General features: G+C 50.3%; 1 protein-coding gene across 6 annotated transcripts in view; it reads right to left on the bottom strand.

Moving 5' to 3' along the window:
- Positions 1 to 490: 490 nt before the first annotated feature.
- SLF1 (SMC5/6 complex localization factor 1) overlaps positions 491 to 14129 on the bottom strand; it is a 144614-nt gene continuing 130975 nt past the window's right edge. For 3 of the 6 annotated variants that reach the window (XM_075593191.1, XM_075593186.1, XM_075593197.1), the window contains one exon: positions 10133 to 10777. In XM_075593191.1, coding sequence (XP_075449306.1) covers positions 10602 to 10777 — 176 coding nt within the window. In that variant the 3' untranslated portion in view covers positions 10133 to 10601. Of the gene's footprint in view, positions 2941 to 10131; positions 10778 to 14129 lie in introns of those variants that run through there. The other 3 variants (XM_075593202.1, XM_075593208.1, XM_075593214.1) reach the window with 2 other exon arrangements.

Here is a 14129-nt window from a genome sequence, read left to right as displayed (position 1 = left end):
AACCTAATGCAGTTGCTTATACTTTGCGAGAGCTGCAGAGCGACCGTGCGGGCTTCTCCCAAGCTGATTTAAATTTTTTATTTTGGCGCGCGTCGGGCCGCGGCACGTGAGCAGTTGAGCCAATGAGGGCGAACCGCTAATGTCCACGCCTCCTGCCAGTGCAGGTTTCTGGCGTGCGCATCACCCTAGTGACGTCACGAGGGCACTCGCACGCTCCCCGGGTATAATCAAGGCCTAACCATGCTAAGCATATGTCGATTGTTACCCTCTCTTATGCCTACAACCCACTGAAATAATGGTCACAAAATATGCCCGCTAGCAATCATATACTATAGTAACATCTACTGCACGCCTCCACAGTGCTAAAAGAAACAAAAGGCTTCTTCCAGGATTAAAATGAAATGTTTCCTGTAAATGTATAGGAATAAAGTAGTCTTGATACTTACAGATACTATACAGTAAACACCCCTCCTCCAGAAAAACAGGCATAAAAGTGTTGTTTTCTTTATTGAACAGAAGGGGGGGGGGAGATCCTATTTTTACAAGGCAACATTTGGTAACAAATAAGGTGCTACTTCACTGTTACATTACTATTTTAACATTTTGACAACATTATTCTTTTCTAACATTACACTAGTGTTTACTTTCCCATAAAAAAAAAACATGGTTTCAAGGAACTGAACGTTGTCCTTGCACTCCTAAGCAGTGTATTATTATGACCTGTAAGTTTGAATCTATTGCCCGTCTAGATAAGCTACCTATCTCTGTTCTGAAGGATCTGTGTCAGACATTCTACTCATCGAGAACCATTCAGCAGACATCCCGGAGCAAAGATGCGCGAGTGGGTTTCTGTTTTTGGCGCCGTATTACAGAACATACTAAGACTTTCAGGATATGAAACCCAAATGTGTTTTACTTCAGTAGCATTAAGTTGGTGCCATCACTAGGCAAGAGCAACAGCTTTTTATGAATCACTGCCATCTGGAAAGATGCAAAGTGATCCAAACTTCATGACATAAAAAGATAATTAAGGTGATAGCGTCTACGGAGAAAGTTGGGGACATTTCATTACAGCAGTTATGAAGGTGTAATAATTGGAGAGAGATAATTCTCTAGTTCCGTTACATGCCTTCTCAAACACTCCTTTATACAATACGCGGAGATATGCCCATGAAAAAACCTGGGAAATATGCTAATTTGGATATGCAAAGCATATTTAAATGAGGATATTTCCCAGGTATCTCAGGTTTGTTCATAGGTATTTTACCACGTATTATATAAAGTAGAATTTAGGGAGGTATGTATACAAGGCACTATATATTCTAGTAAAATAGGATCTCTCCTCTCTGCCATTATAGTTAACACAATGCTGTTTACTGCTGAAAACATGACTCAACCTGATTGGACTTTGAAGATACATGGTAAAGCACAACAGGACATTAAATTAGATTACATTCGCCACGTTAAGTCACTTAACAGAGCTTTGTCGATCTGGCCGTAGAAACGAAAGTCACGGCTGGTGATTTCTATAAATGACGTTTCCGGTTTTTTTTCTTCATAGGAAGCATGTTGGAGTGACGCTAAGTATTGATAAACTGCTGGGGTGCATCAGAAATAAGGGCTCTTTCTATGGTATAAAGTGCTCACCAGGTGCTTTACAGTAACAGTTCTACTACAGTGCATAATGAAGAGATGTGTGAGGTTTCACAACCTTTCTACATACTACATCATCAACATTTAGGAAGAACTCTTGTTGGGGCATTAAATATTAACCAAATCTGCTAAATCGTAACTTCTCCTGGATCAGTACTGCTACTATAACTGTACACTACAGTTTTACTACAAGAATCTTACCGAGGTACATTTATGTTCACTCAACGCAAGATGTGTTTTTTTTTATTTCTTTGCCATCCTATCTCATTATGAGAATATTTTGTTAAATCTGCTTTCGTGCTCTTCAGTTTAAGTGGAGAGTTCCATACGCTCTACAAGTTGTATTATTTTGCATGCTTAGCTACTATCAAATCTATTCTATTTTCTTCCACAAAAACCTCAAACACTTGTGAATCATAGGCACCTAAATTGGTATGCTGTGAAGCAGTCTTCCCCCTTCCTTCCATTAACTTGACGAGCTGACCTCATCTTTCATGGCTAAAGGGTCTTCACAACATACTTAATAGGGGCAGTAGATTAAAGTAAGAGTTACCATTTTGACTCCAACCTCGCTGCTTACAGGAAAATCCAAAACATAACCAATCGTTCCAACTTAATTTCTTTTATATTAAACTTCTATTAGTGTAACATGTAAATACTATAAAAATGTACAGACCTGCCTTCCAAATAGTTACATGGAATTAGATCAGAAACGAGAAGTAAAACACGACCAAGAATCTAAAAGCATAATTCTAGCTTTAAAAACAAAAAAAATTTGGTCATACAAACCGTCCCCACCTTTAGGTCTGAGCCCATACAGAAAGCAGTATGTATTACGTGCTTGCTTTCTGGCATACAGTCTTATATAAGTCGTTCAATATATTCGGACCATTTAAAGCCGGCCATTTAAAGACAGTACAATGTTGTAAGGAGAGTGTTCGTCTAGTGTTTAAGGTAAGGAAATATACTTTTCTTAAGCAGCAGGTGAATCCGTGACCATGGTTTGCAGGACTGCTAGCAAAGCTTGTAAATTGAAACCGCCAGCATGTTTAAGAGTCTCTGGTATTGCATGAAGAAAGTCACCTAGCTTTTGCATAGTGACCAAGTTTTTTACATAATGTTCCACGAGCCAGTTGGTGAAGGAAATGTGTGTTTCTTTAAACTGGGTATGATTAAGTAAAGTAACAGCATTTGGAAAAAGTGACTTAGCATTGAGGGAATTTGAGGGAAAATCATAAACAGAACGGAGATTCAGCAACATCCTACAAATCAGGAAAGCGGCACCCCCTAGCCATAGGCGGGGGGGCTTCATGACCGGGGGGGGTCCGGCCTTCCCCTCGCTGGCCCGCCCCCACACCTCCCTCCCCAGCACAGGGGAGGAGTTCATGGAAGGCCTACTTAAGGCCAGGCTGGCGGGCAGCACATCCTCTTTGGCTGCCCGCCAGACGATTTGGACGTCCCTCTCCTCCCTGCAGGTTAAATTAAGGTAAGGCCCCGAAAAGGGGGGGTCAATCCTGGGCACTCCCCCCTCCTGTATAGCCGCGATTTTTGAATCGGCGGTGAGGGGGGAGGCGGGATGCAGGGAGGAGAGGGACCCCTTAGTGTAGCGGCCCGTCCCCATCCTCCATCTGCGGCGCGCAACATGGAGCTGGGGGGGTCGGATTTAGGCCTGTGCCGCGGCAGCTGCAGGCGGGGAGTGGTGGTCTCGGGACAGGGGGTCTGACGGGCAGAAGGGGCCTGACGGGGTTTTCCCCGCTTCTTTCCCTGGGGGTGGGGGCTACCTGCTCCCGCAGCGTTGTGCGGGCGGGTGCCTCCTCCATCCGCATAGCCCCGCGGTGGCTGCCATCGGTAAGGGCACCCCGGCGGGGAGGTCCGGCCGAGGCATGCAGCCCGCGCGGAAATTCGCCGTGTGTGCCCCATGCGGCTGCTCGCGGCCCGCTCGGGGGCTGGGGCGCAGTCCCACGTGGTGCGGGCCTTCCGTCTCCCGATGGGGAGTGTAGCGCGGGCAGAGGCCCCTCCTACCCCTCCCCCCTTTCGTTAGTGGTCTCGGGGCAGTGGGGTTGGGGTGGACCGGTCAGCCATGCGGCTGGAGAGGCGGCTGCTCCCGCGCCCCCCCCCCCCCCACACATGTGGGGTCGTTAAAATGTATGCGTGAGGTGGGCTGTACAGGGGGGGGCCGGCCGGGAAAAATCTATAATAAATAAATAACGTTGTATGGGTACAGTATATGTGTGTGATATGGGTGTGTATATATGTGTGTGGTAGGGGTGTGTATATATGTCAGGTATGTGGGTTTGTATGTAGATAGGTATATACGTATGTATAAATAGGTGTATGCGTAGGTGGATATATATATATGTATATGTATGTATATATGTATATATATGTATATGTATATACAGTTTGTTAGGATGCGCAGACAGACATAGGTGTTTGTGCGGTTACGCATGGATATATGTATGTGTATATAGGCATGTATACGTAGGTGGATATATGTATATGCTAGGGCAGCCGCTCTTAGTGGTTGCGGCCCCGGCCCGGTAAGTGCGAGGGTGGAGGGCGGCCAAGGTTGGCGCTTCGGTCTGCTCCCGCAGTTCAAGTTTAGGTGCGGGGGACATACGCTGATGCGCTCGGGGCATGAGCAAGTGGGTGCCTGACTCTGCTCCCGGCGGCAGTTACCCGCCCGCGCGGGGGGGCGGGGCAGATAGGCTGGCAAAAGCTTCCCATATGGGGGAGCGGACTCTGGTTGGCGGGGGAGCCTGCCCCCGCGGCATGTTGCAGGGTGCCTCCCCCCCTCTTATGGTCTCATACTCAGAATATGCTGCATCGGGAGTTATATGGTGTCAATAGAGCTCTTTATCTTGGGACATTATAAGCTATATAAATATACTCCTAGTGAATATTACATAATTACTTGTGAATGGGAATCACAATGTTAAGCATTTATGCATGGTTACTTTTATCTGGATTCCCCAATTAATTCATGTGGGTGGGCGCATGTGGATGCGTGCGTGCGGAGGCGCATGTGTGGGTGGATAGGTGCGTGGGCACGGGTAGATGGACATATGGGTAGGCACATGGGGATGAATGTATGTAGTCACAGTTGGGTGTATACGTGTGTAGGACATACTTGAAAACGAGAGGTAACTCTCAAGGTATTACTTCCTGGTAAGATATTTTATAACTAAATAAATGCACGTAGATGTGTAAGCTGGTGTAGAGGCACACATAGATGGGTACGGGGGGGCACGCGTAGACGTGTGTGTGGGTATGGGCACACGTGTGCATGTATGGGCACGCGTGGACGTGTTCACGTGGACGTGGATGGGCACACGTGGACGTGGGTGGGCACACGTGGACGTGGATGGGCACACGTAGATGTGTGCGGGTGTGTATGGGCACATGTGGGTGTTCGGGTGTGTATGGGCGCATGTGGATGTGTGCGAGGGCGTATGGGCACACGGAGATGGGGGCATATGGGCGCGCGCGCGTGTATGGGCACGTAGATGCGCGCGTGGGTGTATGGGCGCGCTTGTGTATATGGGCACACGTAGATGTGCGCGTGTGTATATGGGCACACGGAGATGCGCGCGTGTGTATATGGGCACAGGGAGATGCGCACGCGGGTGTATGTGCTCGTGTGTATATGGGCACACGGAGATGCGCGCGCGCGTGTGTGTGTGTATATGGGCACACGGAGATGCGCACGTGGGTGTATATGGGCACACGGAGATGCGCACGTGGGTGTATATGGGCACTCGGAGATGCGCGTGTGTGCGTATAAGGTCACACGGGGATGCGCGCGTGTGTATAAGGTCACACGGAGAGGCGCGCGCGGGTTTAAGGTCACATGGAGGTGTGGGTGTATAGGCGCGCGTGTGTATAGGGCCACACGTAGATGTGCGCGTGTGTATAGGGACACACGTAGATGTGCGCGTGTGTATATGGGCACACGGAGATGCGCGCGTGTGTGTATATGGGCACACGGGGATGCGCACGCGGGTGTATGTGCGCGTGTGTATATGGGCACACGGAGATGCGCGTGTGTATGTGGGCACGCGGGGATGCGCACGCGGGTGTATGTGCGTGTGTGTATATGGGCACACGGAGATGCGCGTGTATGTATATGGGCACTCGGAGATGCGCGTGTGTGCGTGTAAAGTCACACGGGGATACGCGCGTGTGTATAAGGTCACATGGAGATGCGCGCGTGTGTATAAGGTCACACGGAGATGCGCGCGTGTGTATAAGGTCACACGGAGATGCGCGCGTGTGTATAAGGTCACACGGAGATGCGCGCGTGTGTATAAGGTCACACGGAGATGCGCGCGTGTGTATAAGGTCACACGGAGATGCGCGCGTGTGTATAAGGTCACACGGAGAAGCGTGCGTGTATAAGGTCACACTGAGATGCGCGCGTGTGTATATGGGCACACGGAGATGCGCGCGAGTGTACATGGGCACACGGAGATGCGCGCGAGTGTACATGGGCACACGGAGATGCGCGCGAGTGTACATGGGCACACGAAGATGCGCGCGAGTGTACATGGGCACACGGAGATGCGCGCGAGTGTACATGGGCACACGGAGATGCGCGCGAGTGTACATGGGCACACGGAGAGGCGCGCGTGTGTACATGGGCACACGGAGACCCGCGCGTGTATAAGGTCACACGGAAATGCGCGCGTGTGTATATGGGCACACGGAGATGCGCGCGTGTGTACATGGGCACACGGAGAGGCGCGCGAGTGTACATGGGCACACGGAGAGGCGCGCGTGTGTATATGGGCACACGGAGACCCGCGCGTGTGTATATGGGCACACGGCGATAAGCGCGCACGGAGAGTCGTGCATGGGCACACTGAGAGGCGTGCGTATGGGTACACTTGGGGGGGCGCGTATGGACATACGTAGAGGCGTGTTACCGTGGTTATAATAACGAATAGGGGAGCTGCATGGCGCGGTAGGGGCAAGGGGGACAGGTACGATTATAGTCGTGCCACGTGTTGGTAGCGAACTGGTTTGAATGCAGGGTAGAGGAACGTTTATTGTTTTGAGCTGATCTTGTCTACCTCTGTCCAGCCGGGTGGCATACTCTTTAAAATTTGTTTAGCAGCAATTTGCACTGCATTTCCTCGAATAGTTCTTCAGGAGTTCGGTTAAGGTGACCGTTTTGATATTCAAGCCGTCTAATAGTGGATGGGGTTTTGATGGTAGATTCTGCTATTGCGTTAAGGTTCTGGTTAAGCGGCTTCAGTTGACTGAGGTGTGGTGCTGCCTTGAGAGCAAGGTAAACAGCACAGATGGTGTGAGGTGCTGGTGTCTCACAGGACTGGGTACACACATGAAGACACTTTGAATCAATCAAAGACATTACCCATGATATGGGAAAGGTGACTCCCCCACCCCCATTTGGTGGCTAATTGGTGGAAGCCATACCGATGAGGACTGGCAAACCTACCTTATTCGCCTCATCAGGCAATTATGTTCCTAAGGGGGAACTGGGCAGCCTGCGTTGGTGCACCTACGTTATAGTCCCTTGGCCAGGTATGGTGGTGGGGGTGGCCGGTTTAAGTGTGCGCTTGAATGTTCTTGCTAGCGAAGGCCCGAGCAGAACTGCAAAGGTGTGATCTCCGAGCACGGAGCAGGACGGCGATCGAATGCTGGTTGCATGGCTTATTTCAGCGGTGATCTTTGTTTTCCCCTCTTGGATTTATGGCGGCTCTGGTGGTTGGCATAGTTGCCCTAGCCTAGCGCGCCCTTTAAATAGTCTCAGCAAGCACACTTCACAGAGTAGGGCACACGCAGGTGCGCGCGGGTTTATATGGGTGCGCGCGGGTGTATATGGGCACACGGAAATGTGCGCGGGTGTATATGGGCACACGGAAATGCGCGCGGGTGTATATGGGCACACGGAAATGCGCGCGGGTGCATACGGTTTGCTGTGCGGGGAGAGGGGCTGGCGGAGGCACGCGGTCACAGCGCGTGAGGCCCTGGGTTGCTAATCCTGGGGCAGGCAATAGTCGCGACCCGTGCAAGCAGGGCCGGGTAGGGACGGGCCGGTGCCCCGTCGCGCGAAAATTTTGGAAAATCATACGGGAAGCGGGCTGCATGGCATCAATGGCAGAGCAGTTACGCCTTCTTCAAGTCGAGGCGGAAAACCATGACGAGGCATGGTTGGATCGGTGGCTGCAGGCGTTGTTCTCTGCGAAACCAGCACGTGGCACTAAGGCTGCTCCCCGCGGGAAGGGGAAGCAGAGGGCGCTGCAGCACAACGCGTCAGGCGACAGTCCCCAGGCACCATTGCGCGCTAGACCGGCGGCATGCAGAGAAGCCGCGCTCCACAGGAAGGGAGCGCGGAGGGTGCTGCAGTGCAAGGCGGCAGTCGAAGTTCAGCAACCGCACGCAAGGCGGCAGCCCTCGGTCACGGTACCGTGAGGCAGGGCGTCACAGCGGCCAGGTCGGGCCTCAGCAATGGTGGGGAAGACTTCGACTGCTGGGACGCAGGGTGTGGGCGCGCGTGGATGCAGGCGCACGTGGATGCGTGCGAGTGTATGGGCGCGCGTAGATGCGCGCGTGTATAGCTGCTCCCCGCGGGAAGGGGAAGCAGAGGGCGCTGCAGCACAACGCGTCAGGCGACAGTCTCCAGGCAGCATTGCGCGCTAGACAGGCGGCAGGCAGAGAGGCCGCGCTCCACAGGAAAGGAGCGCGGAGGGTGCTGCAGTGCAAGGCGGCAGGCGAAGTTCAGCAACCGCACGCAGGGCGGCAGCCCTCGGTCATGGTACCGCGAGGCAGGGCGTCACAGCGGCCAGGTCGGGCCTCAGCGATGGTGGGGAGGACTTTGACCGCTGGGACGCAGGACACGGCGGATCGGCGCGCAGGTCGGCCCGCGAAGGAGGGGCGGCGACTTCCAGCCACCGTGACGCAGAACAGGGCGTCACGGCACGCCACACGGCCGCCCGTTGCTAACGCGGGCGGTGTCACTGTCAGGATTTCGCCTGCAGAGTCGGCAGGGCCAAGGAGACCAAGACGGCCAACCGCAACCGCGGTTGGTGCCAATGTGTTTCGGAGAGCAGAGAACCCAGCATGGTTCGACTACGTGGAGACGGCATCGGGTGAAGGGCGAACCAAGTCGCGGCACAGGTCTCTTCCTCACGAGAGGCCACAATGGCCACGGCCAGATGTCACTGGCACCGCGAATCCCACTCCAGTTCCATCAGCCGGACCCCGGTGTCTTTTAATTCTTCAGCCACGGCCGGGGTCAGGGGCACGGTAGCGCACCCACCCGGCAGCATCACGCACTGCACAGATGGTGGAACAGCCCCGGCGGGCGGTTGATGGGGACACGCCGTGGAAGGTACGGCATATGGCGTATCGGGTAATGGTAAGGAGTTGCGTGTAGGGCGGCATCGAGGAGATAGGGCAAGGCGTCAAGGCTTGCAGTGCGTGACACAGAGCGAGCAAGGGAGGAGGCGTGGCCCAGTCCACTGCCAGGGTCTATTCCCCAGGGGTCGCTGAGGGCGGGTAAGAAGCCTGCAGCAGTAAAAAAGGCGAAATCCCAGATAGCGCTGGGCAAAGGCGGCCTGCGGCTCCGGAGGTGGGTATGTCCGGGACCGGGTGAGGGATAGTGCAGCGAAAAAAGCGATTCTCAGGGCATCTTTAAAAACCATGGCAAGTTGAGTAATTACTTCTCCAGGCGCGATTGGCAGCCCCAGGTAAATGGTAAGGACAAGCTGGGCTGGTAGAGGAGCATGGGTCCCGCTGCTAGGCGTGCCAGGCGGGATAGACTTATTTCAGTTTCCGGGAAGGCTTCGAGAGGGTCTGGAGGGTTGGCGGTACGGGCCTAGTTTAAGGGGGGTTAAATAGGCCCGTCGGTGGCGGCTCTTGGGGGGTAGGTGCTTGTTCTTGCCAGACTGGGAGCTGGGCCGTTTGAGCCCGGGGGGAGTACGAGTGGGCAAGGTCAGTTATCCATGACCTCGAGAGCCCGCTCGCGTAGGGGACACGAGGTCAGCGGTTCGAGGGCCGGCTGACCGTCCCCTCCCCCTCCTGACAAAGGAGCACACTCTGGCAGGGAGTGCATTTACCCCATTAGGTTTTCTGTATAAATAAATAGCCGCGGCCATTTTACCTCCAGCTCCCGTTTCCTGTCTTTATTTGTACGTTGCATGTGGGTACAAGGCGGGGGGAGAGGGGAACCGCCTGGAACCTCCCTGGTCAAGCGGCACCCCCTAGCCATAGGCGGGGGGGCTTCATGACCGGGGGGGGTCCGGCCTTCCCCTCGCTGGCCCGCCCCCACACCTCCCTCCCCAGCACAGGGGAGGAGTTCATGGAAGGCCTACTTAAGGCCAGGCTGGCGGGCAGCACATCCTCTTTGGCTGCCCGCCAGACGATTTCCCACCCACCCATCCCCTTAGTTAGTGATTGCAATCGTGTAATGAACGGCAGCAGAAGGTTGAGCAGGGCAGGGTATTCCCAGGAATGTGGACATATGCATTGTATGCCGTGTTAATGGTCCTTTGTTCCGTTACAGCACGAACAGCTGATAATGTGCTGAGTGAAAGGACGAGGTTCCGAGCAGGAGGGGTCATTGACCAGTTTTGCCTTTGTCGCGGCGGCTCTTGGGGGGTAGGTGCTTGTTCTTGCCAGACTGGGAGCTGGGCCGTTTGAGCCCGGGGGGAGTACGAGTGGGCAAGGTCAGTTATCCATGACCTCGAGAGCCCGCTCGCGTAGGGGACACGAGGTCAGCGGTTCGAGGGCCGGCTGACCGTCCCCTCCCCCTCCTGACAAAGGAGCACACTCTGGCAGGGAGTGCATTTACCCCATTAGGTTTTCTGTATAAATAAATAGCCGCGGCCATTTTACCTCCAGCTCCCGTTTCCTGTCTTTATTTGTACGTTGCATGTGGGTACAAGGCGGGGGGAGAGGGGAACCGCCTGGAACCTCCCTGGTCATGCACTAAACTCTATGTTATGGTTGTGAAACTCTAGAGCTGCATGTTTATGAAAATCTTCAACAGTTTCATCCAATAGGACAATATCAAAAAGTTCTTTTTTCAACTGTGGTGAAGAAACATAATCCAGTGGAAATTTACCATCAGAGTCCTTATGCTGTAAAATCGCTGGTCCTGAAAAATAAGAGATGTGTTTTAGTTTCAGTAGAATGTAATCTCTCTAGGGACCCGCTGTATCTGTTATGTTCCATGTAAGATGATGCAAATAATGTCAAATAACTGCCGCTTTTTCAATATACCTATATAAAGACATTCCATCAGAATTTTAACACAATATCCTCATTGTATTTAAGATACAAACAATCTCACTTTGTGTGATGCCTACCACCCAACCCTGAAACACAGTGATAACAAATTTGAACGTCTTACCCATAGAATGGAATTTTCTAATACTATGTGGAGAAAAATATGCTGCACGAAGGGTCAAAAGTATGGTTGGCAGCTGGAGTGGGTTGGCCCAATAAACATTAGATGGTTGAACATACAACATTATAAAGTAACAATAAGTACAGCGGAACCCTTCCATGCTTAGTAGCCTCGAGAAATGTGTAATACTGCCGTAAGACTTTTCGGTTTTAAAATTAGCCCTTATGCTTAGTGCTCAAAGCAGAAAGTCAAACTATACAACTGATCAGCATGTAGTTTTATAACACACACACACACACACACACACACACACACACACACACACACACACACACACACACACACACACACACACACACACACACACACACACACACACACACACACACACACACACACACACACACTTCAGCCCTTGTCGATCCACTGCTGAATGACGGCCTCCCCAATAATCTTCCAGGTACTGCGATTGCAAGCTTCTCTTCTCCATGTCGCTCCAACACATTTTCTGATTTCATCCTACCATCTTATTTTTGGTCGCTGTCTTCGTCTTTTAATCTCTCTTGGAATCTAGTCGAGTACCATTTTTGTCAAACGATGGCAATTTCTTCTTGTGATATGTCCAGCACACTGCTATTTTAATTTCTTCACCCTTGTCATAATGAAACAGACTTTTGTTTGGTTTTGAACCCTTTCATAATTTTTTTCTGTCTCAGTGTAATACCCAGCATACATCTCTCCATACTTCTTTGCGTTGACTAAAGCTTCGAAATTATCTTCCCATTGAGGGTCCAAGTTTTACATTCATACGCCAGCATGAGCAGAATACACTGGTTGAAAACTTTCTTCTTGAGGCACTGTGAAAGGTTCCTATAAAATATGGTCTTGTTTCTTCCAAATGCGCTCCATCCCATGTTCCTTCTCCTATTGATTTAAATCAAAAGGTTCCGATCCATTGTTATTTGCCGGCCTTGGTAGACAGTTTGACGACTTCTACAGTAGTTCTATTCCATTTATTTAAATATTTGCATACTTGACACATTTGTTGAAAATCTCTTTGGTCTTCCTGAGATTCATTCAGATGTCCACATTCTTACTTGCTTTGGCGAGTTCTCCAATTTGGTGCTGGAGGTCTCCTGGACTTGTGGCAAAAATAACAAATGTTATCTGCAAATCGTAGGTGACTGAAATAATCACGTTGATTTTGATTATTTTATCTTAATCTAATACATTGAACAATTTTTCAAGTGTTGCAGTGAAAAGCTTTGGTAACATTGTGTCTCCTTGCCGCATTCCTTTGCAGAACCTTATCTTGCTTCTATCTTCATGTAAATGAACAGTTGATGTTGCATTCTCGAAAAAAAAATATTATAATATCAATGTACGCTTCTTCAACATTGTCTTCTTAATGCATCTAGGTCCGCTAAGGTGTAGACAGAATCAAATACTTTTTCGTAATCTACGAATTCCAAGTTGAGTGATAGATCATATTCATTACGTCGGGAACTCACTTCTTCTCCGACTTGGATGTGGTCCATTATGTTGTATCCACTGCAAAATTCCGCTTATTTTCCAAGCTGGGCAAAGTCCAGGGTCTATTGTAGACGATTAGGGTGTATCTTCGTAAAATCTTGGATGAGTTTGGAAGTAGACCAATTGGTCTGTAGTTCTTGATGTTTTATTTGTCTCCTTTCTTGTGAATGTATTTATGTATGTATGTACGTATGTGTCTTTATTTATATACTGTAGCGCCATTACTATACATAGCGCTTCACAGTAGTAATACATGTGCCAATCGTATAAATAACAAATAATACAAATAACAGATCATGGGAATAAGTGCTTCAGACATAAAAGTAAAATTTCGGAAGAGCAGTCCCTGCTCCGAAGCGCTTACAATCTAATTATTAGGTAGAAAGAACGTACAGAGACAGTAGGAGGGCATACTGGTAATTGCGTCTGCAGGGGGCCAAGCTTTATGTATCATGGTATAGTAGTATTAACCACTGGTTACAGTAATCCAGACGGGAGAGAATGAGGGCCTGAGTCACAGTTTTAGCAGTCAAGCAAGAAAGGAAAAGGCGTATCTTTGATATTGCGGAGGAAAAAGCAACAGGTTTTAGATATGTTTTGAATGTGAGAAAGGAGTCGATTGTGACACCTAGGCAGCGTGCTTGGGCTACTGGGTGAATGACAGTATTTCCAACAGTAATGTGGCAAGAGGTAGTAGGGCCAGGTTTGGGAGGAAGTATGAGGAGCTCTGTTTTTGCCATGTTAAGTTTAAGTCAGCGGAGGTCCATCCAGGATGATATCGCAGAGAGACATTCAGAAATGTGGGTCTGTACAACAGGTGTAAGGTATGGGGTTGAAAAGTAAAGTTGTGTGTCATCAGCACAGAGGTGATATTTAAACCCAAGAGATGCGATTAGGTCACCTAGAGAAAGTGTGCACAGAGAAAAGGGAAAAGGTCCCAGGACAGAGCCCTGGGGTACCCCCACAGAGACCGATGGAGGAGGTGTTAGCAGAATAGACACTTAAAGTATGATGGGAGAGGTAAGAGGAGATCCAGGATAGAGCTTTGTTACGAATACCAGGAGTATGGAGAATGTGGAGAAGAGGGTGGTCCACGGTGTCAAATGCTGCAGAGAGGTCGAGTAATATGAGCAGAGTTTAATGACCTCTTCTTTGGCAGCATGGAGGTCATTAGTTATTTTAGTGTGGGCTGTTTCAGTCGAGTGAGCAGTGCGGAAGCCAGATTGTAGAGGGTCTAGGAGAGAATAGGTGTTAAGAAGAGCGAGAGAATACAAAACGTTCAAGGAGTTTAGAGGCAAAAGGCAAAAGGGAGCCAGGTCGATAGTTAGAAAGACAGGTAAAGTCAAGCTTGCTGTTTTTGAGTAATGGTATAACGGTTGCATGTTTGAAGGAGGAGGGAAAGGTACCACAGTAGAGGGAGGAGTTAAAAATGTGTGTGATCGTAGGGATTATAGTAGGAGCAAGAGGTTTTAGGAGATGGGAGGGAATGGGGTCAAGAGGGCACGTGGTAGAGGAAGAAGAGATCAGCAATGACACATCCTCCTCTGAGACCGCAGAAAGAGTCAAG

This window comes from Ascaphus truei, chromosome 1 (assembly GCF_040206685.1).
Source record: "Ascaphus truei isolate aAscTru1 chromosome 1, aAscTru1.hap1, whole genome shotgun sequence".
Classification (NCBI taxonomy): domain Eukaryota; kingdom Metazoa; phylum Chordata; class Amphibia; order Anura; family Ascaphidae; genus Ascaphus; species Ascaphus truei.
This window is presented reverse-complemented; position numbering and strand designations above follow the sequence as displayed.